The sequence below is a fragment of the Nansenia antarctica genome, assembly GCF_963989245.1.
Source record: "Nansenia antarctica genome assembly, chromosome: 11".
NCBI classification, from domain to species: Eukaryota; Metazoa; Chordata; class Actinopteri; order Argentiniformes; family Microstomatidae; genus Nansenia; species Nansenia antarctica.
This window is the reverse complement of record NC_137681.1, coordinates 20045963-20054312: the sequence shown is the minus strand read 5'-3', so window position 1 is coordinate 20054312 and position 8350 is coordinate 20045963. Positions and strand designations below refer to the sequence as shown.

The window sequence follows — 8350 nt, the reverse complement described above, 5'->3', positions numbered from 1 at the left end:
GTACGTCCATTTCTTTTTAAAGGATTGATATACAGTATAGCCATTGAATCTTGAAGCAGGTTACTTATAAATGCCTCTTGAGCTTTGTTCAACTATCTTACCCCATCAGAACCTAAAATATAAGCTGGTTTTACTCCATTGTAACCAAACACTATAGCTTCAAACCATGGATGACACTTCATTAGGTCAACCTCGTCAAACCTGACCCTACCTTAACCATGAACCCTAACCACATTTTAACCGACATCGGTGTCTAATGATCACAGGGTTGGCAGCACAGCGGTTCGAACCCCGGCTGGTCATGTGTCAAAGTGTCCTTGAGCAAGGCACTGACCCCTGATTGCTTCAGGGTCGCTGTCTATGGCAGACCCCTTGCCTAGAGCATAAAATACCACAGTTCAACAATTGACTGACAAGTTGATTTCAAGGCAATAATCATTATTATTTTTTTAAATATATTTTTAAAAACATTGGTTTTCTGGTTGGCCATGTCCTGTTCGTTTTGACCAAGTGTTAAAAGCTTTCTAATGGTGATATTCCACTGGAAACAAATTCATTAAATTCCCTCCGTCTTTGAAAGTAAGGTTAGTTTTTTTTGTAACCATTGCGGTAGGCTGAATATCACTGAGCACAAACCTACAGCCCTACAAGTATTTAGACACCAGAGAGACAGCGATGGCGAATTCTCGTGCATCACATGTCGCTACCTGCTCTCTTCTGTCTCTCTCTCTCCCCTCTCCACTATCTCTCTCCTCTCCTCCGCTCCCAACATGGACCACTGGTGGGTCGTGACGTCAGCCGTCACCGCCCTGCCAGCCTGCAGTGTCGGTGAGTCCGGAGGATGGAGAGAGAGAGAGAGACGGGAGGAGGAGAAGCGGCCTTGCGATGAGTCACAACGCGGAGGAAAACACACCGACCTAGGATGAGACACTGCTTCAAAGTCCGCGAGTGGAGCTATCGACACATGATCATCCTACGGCTATTAAACGACAGACCGTTTCATGTGTCCTACTCTAAATGGAGGAGACAGCGGAGTGTCGGGCTTCCACTGGCCGTGCCAGGGCGCTTCACCGCCGGGTAGAGCTTCTGCAGCCGCCAGGCGCGTCCCCGGCAGGGGCGATTTAACCGGGACATTAACGGGACATCAACATCAACAAAACATTAGCTGCAGGATATTACCGCGGGGCTGGCCGGACATGGAGTGGGGAAATGCGGGGATGCACAGTCGGATCGTCAGGGTGGAGCTGCGGGTTGGTTAATAAAACATGACGAGCACCGCTCGGCACAGCCGTGGTCCCAGTTACTGTCTACTGATTTATGGCTGTTGATGTTCCTCTAACGGGACCCGCTCACGCTCCAGAGAAAGAGCGTCGTTTTTTTCTGGATCCCGAATGTGAACCTGCGAATGACACGGTAGCGGTGTCCCACATTGACAGCTCTGTTCGGTGATAATCACCCGGTGGGGGAACGGGAAGGCTGTGTTATATCCATTTAAAGTCAAGTGGAGTGATAAGTGATAGTCTCTCCGTGCCCCGGTGTGTTTATGCAATCCGACGCAGTGTATCAAGTGGGCTGATTTCAAGGGGTCTTTGTTGTTCTGTTGCGATAATAGAATAACGGGTCCCGTTCCCCAAAATGCTCCTAGGCCTAATTAAGACGGGATCAACCGTTTTCTCCCAAACGATGATGATGTTCAGGCCTAATAGCGCCGTCTCTCAGGGGGAGCAGTTAGTACCGTAGTGGTTGACGCCGTTGGAAATAACAGACTGACTTATTGAATTATTGTTGCCATCCTTTTTGGGGAATATAAATATTAAGGGGGGAGAAACCAGCAGGTCATCATGTCGAAAGCCGCGACCAAAGAGAAGAAGTCGTTCAGTAAAAAGCTGTTCAGGAGAGGCTCGGTTCGGTCCGTGGGGAGTTTTATGAACCGAGTCCTCCGGACCCTGTCCACCCTGTCCCACTTCGGCAACGAGGAGCAGGCTACCGACGAGGAGAAGGACGAGACCGGGAGCTTCATCCCCACCACCACCGGGGGCTCGGTGCCCTCCGACGACAGCGACTGCGGGGGGTTCCTGTTCGGGGACAAGGTCCCCGGGGTGGCCGGGCTCAAGAACCACGGCAACACCTGCTTCATGAACGCCATCCTCCAGTGTCTGAGCAACACGGAGCTGTTCGCTGAGTACCTGGCGCTGGAGCAGTACCGAGGCGAGGAGGGCGGCGGCGGCAACGACAAGCCGAAGACCAACGGGGTGTTCCTGCAGAGGAGGGCGGCGACGCACCCAGACTCCGGGGAAGTCACGGAGCAGCTCTCTGGCCTGGTCCGGGCGCTGTGGACCTTCGAGTACACCCCGCAGCACAGCCGGGAATTCAAGGTAGGTGATGTAGGCACCGTTTGCATTGTTTTGTTCTGGTTGTCTATTGTTAGGAAATGGGGTTTAATAACAAAGAAATCCGACCGGATTATAAAACCCTGCAAAGGTTCACACAGAAAGTCAATCAGAAAGTCAATCAGACACAGACAGTGAGCAGACATGGGGACGTTGCAACGCACCTGTCGACTGCACTGTTACATCAAGTCTGGTTTATTTGTCATTACCTTGAATACAAGTAAACTAAGCAACGAAATGCCCGAGGCAGAGAAGCTCTACAACATCAACCATCATCAACAACAGAATGTAACAAGGATAATAGAACATACTGTATTGCAGTAACACTAATAAAACAGTAAATATAATCAAATATTATGTTACAGTGTTGCATGCAACTACAAGAATAGCCCATCAATGTTGCCTGGGCTCTCTTCTGGCGCAACTTGGTCGCAGGGACTCTTTAGGGTCTTCAGTAGGCATGGGGTCTTCAGTAGGCATGGGTTCTTCAGTAGGCGTGGGGTCTTCAGTAGGCGTGGGGTCTTCAGTAGGCATGGGGGCTTCAGGCCTTGGCCATAGACCTGCTGTCCAGGCCAAAACAATCACCAACACAAACTGTCTTACAGTGAAATAAATGGTCCTTTACATAACAAAGTGTGATGTACTCAGGCCACACACCCTCCACCACTCTCAGGCCTAATAGACATAATCTAATATGTGACAGGGCCTGGTGAAAAAGTCCCCAAGTCGGGCAAGGTAATTTTTCAGTGTTTTACATATTGTTAAAGTGCAGAGTGTAAGCTTTCAAATGATGCGTCATACATTGAAATCTGAAAATAGTTGAAGAAGATATTGTAACGATCCCGTATGAGGCCCCGTTAACAGCTCTTCCAAGGGAGTTAACTCTCTTGGTCTAATGGTTAGCGCGGTCGTCGGTTATGCGGGAGATCGGGGTTCGATTCCCGCATGGGGCGAGTTACACTACCAAGTTTCCGTTCGCTACAATATGCGTATTTGAACCCCTCAAACCAAATACCGGAGAGAAATGCTTTGAATCGTGTTTGCTACCATCGCGCTGATAGCTATGTAGCAGCTAAGAAAGAACATCGCTATGAAGATCTAACTGCATGTTTAGCACATCACAACATGCTGAGAGAACATCAACATGCTAAAAACACATAACTACACATAATTAGATGATCACACAGTCCTTGCTTTTGAACACAAGTTTGTTTACAAGCCATGTATCACTAACCCAGTAGCCTGCGGCAGACGATACAGTGAATCCAATTCACAAATTCACTAAAAAGTATTTAGTGATCCTAAAACGATTGTTTGTTATATCGCGTGAGCTCTTCAACACTTCAACTTTAGTAAGATGCAACAAAATGGAAAACACATAAAAAAAAGAGAAAAAAAAGCTTTTTTGTCACTTGCGAATAGTCGACATCCGGACCTTTCCACCAGACCGTGTCACATATCTGTTGTTGTCTTGTTTATTTAGTTTGTTTTTAATATTCCCTCCATGCTGGAGAGCTACAGGGTAGGCACTAGGCAGGCGTCTGTGCCAGCTCCTCACCTGCACGCCTGGTCCATCAATCAGAGGCTTGATGATGTCATAGTTGAATCAGGTGTGTGAGTGCTTGATGATGGCCATGTCATAGTTGAATCAGCTGTGTGAGTGCTGGGCCGGAACACACACCTGTCTACACACCATGGCTCTCCGGGAGTTGGCCACTCCAGCTGTGTGCGTGTGTGTGTGTGCGTGTATGCATGTGTGTGTGTGTGTGTGTGTGCGTGCATGTGTGTGTGTGTGTGTGTGCGTGACATTGTGCTCCCGCCTGACCTCTGACCTGTCCCGTCACCTAACCTCTCCTCCCCGTCACCTAACCTCCCCTCTCCTCTCCCCCGTCACCTGACCTCCCCTCTCCTCTCCCCCGTCACCTGACCTCCCCTCTCCTCTCCCCCGTCACCTGACCTCCCCTCTCCCCTCTCCCCGTCACTTAACCTCCCCTCTCCCCTCCCCCTCCCCCGTCCCCTCCCCCTCCCCCGTCACCTAACCTCCCACCTCCCCTCCCCCGTCACCTGACCTCCCCTCTCCCCTCTTCCTTCCTCTCTCCCCTCTCCCCTCACCTGACCTCCCCTCTCCCCTCTTCCTTCCTCTCTCCCCTCTCCCCTCACCTGACCCCCCCTCTCCCCTCCCCCATTACCTAACCTCCCCTCCCCCTTCACCTGACCTCCCCTCTCCCCTCTTCCTTCCCCTCTCCCCTCTCCCCGTCACCTAACCTCCCACCTCCCCTCCCCCTTCACCTGACCTCCCCTCTCCCCTCTTCCTTCCCCTCTCCCCTCTCCCCGTCACCTAACCTCCCACCTCCCCTCCCCCTTCACCTGACCTCCCCTCTCCCCTCCCCTCTCCCCTCTCCCCTCACCTGACCTCCCCTCTCCCCTCCCCTCTCCCCTCTTCCTTCCCCTCTCCCCTCCCCCGTTACCTAACCTCCCCTCCCCCTTCACCTGACCTCCCCTCTCCCCTCCCCTCTCCCCTCTTCCTTCTCCTCTCCCCTCTCCCCTCACCTGACCTCCCCTCTCCCCTCCCCTCTTCCTTCTCCTCTCCTCTCTCCCCTCACCTGACCTCCCCTCTCCCCTCTCCCCTCTTCCTTCTCCTCTCCCCTCTCCCCTCACCTGACCTCCCCTCTCCCCTCCCCCGTTACCTGTCCTCCCCTCCCCTGTCACACACCGAGTGTCTGTCAAAATCACCAGATTTGTTTATTTCCGCACCTCAGTTTCTCTTCACAAGGGAGTAACTTTGTAACTGTGGAGTCTATTCCTGTCTGTTAATAACTGTGTGTCAGTCTCTCGCTGGTTCAAAGTAAATATTGGAGGGATATTGAGTTGAACAGCCTCGCCCGGCGTTCGTACAGCGCTTCTTCCTGACACTCCAGTCTATTTCTGGCCTTGTTTCTCTCTCTTGGTGGCCAGCCAGAGAACAAACTGTCTCGTTGGATGTAGAGGATGACAGTCTGGAGAGAGAGGCCGTGGACCGCCTCCGGCCCGGGGCGAGGGCGGTGAAGAGAGTTCACCACAGGGTCGGGAATAACCGGGTTTGGGCCTCGTTAATCTGAAAAAAGTTCGTTTGGAGCTGCAGCGCTGGACAGAGAAGCGGAGGTGGCTAAGACGCTCCTGTGATGAGGTCCTCCTCCCTCGTCCTCAGACCTTGAGAATGGCCTCTGGGCCTAGTGGTAGACGCTCGGGTCGGAGTCGGAACAGTCTGCAGGTTTGGGACACATTATCCTAGTCCTGGCCATCAAGTGGGCCTCTGTAAACTGCTGCATTGTGGGTTAATAGGAGCTTCACTGTCAGGGTTTTTTTCTATTGCTGTGAAGTAGGTGACTTAGCAGCCATGTTGGAGTGAGAGTGGGGCTGTGGCTGTGTTTCAAAAGGCAACATTCTTGTCCTCTATCTAGAGCGCATAACAAGGATATGCTCTAAATAGAGCGTAAGAAAGCATTCTAGAACACAGCCTGCGTCTCACTATCGCTGTGCAGCGTGGACTAGAGACCCTGTTTCTATGGCAGCCATCTTGGACTGGGAGTGAGCCAATCACACACAGGGGAATACATTACTACCATTAGGGGCTTTACACGCTACAGGGCCGACCCAAACCATACTTCTGGAGCGAGCGCTGAGGTAGTGGGGCTGGGGCTGGGGCTGGGGCTGGGGCTGGGGTATAGGGCTAGGCTATAGGGCTGAGGCTGGGGTACAGAGCTAGGAGCTGGGACTGTATGCAGATAGCTGTGTCTCTGTCTCTGTCTCTGTCTCTGTCTCTGTCTCTGTCTGTGCCTGTGTCTCTGTCTCTGTCTCTGTCTGTGTCTCTGTCTGTGGCTGTGTCTCTGTCTCTGTCTGTGTCTGTGGCTGTGTCTCTGTCTGTGTCTGTGTCTCTGTCTGTGTCTCTGTCTCTCTGACAGTGTCCGTGGCTGTATCTGTCTTTGTCTGTGTATCTGTGTCTGTGTCTCTGTCTATTTCTCTGTGTCTGTCTGTGTCTCTGTCTGTGTCCCTGTCTGTGTCTGTGTCTCTGACAGTGTCTGTGTCTCTGTATGTGTTTCTGTCTATGTCTCTGTCTGTGTCTCTGACAGTGTCTGTGTCTCTGTCTATGTCTGTGTTTCTGTCTGTGTCTGTGTCTCTGTCTGTGTCTCTGACAGTGTCTGTGTCTCTGGCAGTGTCTGTGTCTCTGTCTGTGGCCATGTCTCTGTATGTGTCTGTAGCTGTGTTTGTGTCTCTGACAGTGTCTGTAGCGTTGACCTTTGACCTCTGATAGCTTGATGGTGATGGTAATCACTAGTGATATGTGCGTGTGTGTGTGTGTGTGTGTGTGTGTGTGTGTGTGTGTGTGTGTGTGCGTTTGTGTGCGTGTGTGTGTGTGTGTGTGTGTGTGTGTCGGGCTGTTACTCTTTTTGAGCACCAGGGGGCAGTCTCACTTCATGTGACTGGCCTTGTGTTGAGACAGGTGATCAGGAAGTGTGCCCAAATATGGAGAGAGGAGGATGTTGCTATGCTGCCTCTGCAAATGACACCACCTGAATGAACTGAGGTGTTATCAGCTTCGACTGCCACACCCTGACTGTGACGATGATGATGATGATGATGATGATGATGATGATGATGATGATGATAATAACACATTTTGAATAGGACTTTACTCAAAGACACTACATTCCATGGAGAGAACAAGAATATACAGATAAATAAAAAAGGAAAACAAAAGCGCCAACAGTCAAATCAACAGTACAGATTGTTAAAGATGTTAAATGTGGGGTTTGAGGGGTTGTTTGAAGATAGATGATGATGATGCTGATGATGATGATGATGATGACATGACCATGTCGTTACTGTAGGTAATCAGAGCTAATCTCTGTTGATAGTTGATACTCACCTTTTGACGACAGTATCTCACCTCTGATCCCTGTGACTTCACCTCTGACCCCTGTGACTTCACCCCTGACCCCTGTGACCTCACCTCTGACCCCTGACCTCTGCGATGTCTGTGGCTGTAGAACGTGGTGTCTAAGAGTGCGCTGCAGTTCCGTGGCAACGCCCAACACGACGCCCAGGAGTTCCTGCTGTGGCTGCTGGACCGCGTCCACGAAGACCTCAACAACATCGTCCTGCCCAGCAGCAGACCCCCCCGCAAGGTACGCCAGCTAACGCTGTCCGCCTGTCTGTCTCTGTCTGTCTGTCTGTGTCTGTCTGTCTGTGTCTGCCTGTCTGTGTCTGTCCATCTGTCTGTCCGTCCGTCTGTCCGTCCGTCCGTCTCTCTCTCTCTCTCTCTCTCTCTCTCTCTCTCTCTCTCTCTCTCTCTCTCTCTCTCTCTCTCTCTCTCTCTCTCTGTCTGTCTGTCTGTCTGTCTGCCTGACTGTCTGACGGTGTGGCCTGTTTCTCTGTCTCTCTGTCTCTCTGTCCCTTTGTCTGTTTGTCTGTCTGTCTCTCTCTCTTTCTGTCTGTCTGTCTGTCTGTCTGACCGTGTGGCCTGTCTCTCTGTAGCCTCCACTAGAGGAAGAGAACGTTCCAGAAGGATCCTCACTACCAGCAGCAGGTTCCTTCGTCCAGGAGCTGTTCCAGGCTCAGTACAGGTGAAATCCCCCCTCTGCCCCCACTTCACCCGACTGACTGACCTCCTCCTCTCCTCTGAATCAGACGCTGATGTTTTCTCCAGAAGGCTAAAGCAGGTGTGTGTGTGTGTGTGTGTGTGTTTGTTTGCAGGTCGTCCCTGACCTGTCCTCACTGCCAGAAACAGAGTAACACCTTCGATCCTTTCTTGTGCATCTCACTGCCTATTCCTGTACCACACACACGGTGAGAGTCTTCTTACACACACACACACACACACGCTCACACAAACACGAGCACGCACACATACACAAGCATGCAGGCTCACACATACACCTGCATGCAGACACACAAGTACACACACACACACACACACAGTA

General features: G+C 51.4%; 1 protein-coding gene across 1 annotated transcript in view; it reads left to right on the top strand.

The window, feature by feature from the left end:
• Positions 1–1841: 1841 nt before the first annotated feature.
• The window catches only part of LOC308167977 (ubiquitin carboxyl-terminal hydrolase 31-like), a gene marked incomplete at both ends in the record, with an annotated part of 15739 nt that continues 9230 nt past the window's right edge, over positions 1842–8350 (top strand). Inside the window, 4 exons of the mRNA XM_080542457.1 lie at positions 1842–2375; positions 7418–7555; positions 7905–7993; positions 8124–8216. Of these exons, the coding sequence (XP_080398583.1) occupies positions 1842–2375; positions 7418–7555; positions 7905–7993; positions 8124–8216 (854 nt within the window). The remainder of the gene's footprint in view (positions 2376–7417; positions 7556–7904; positions 7994–8123; positions 8217–8350) is intronic.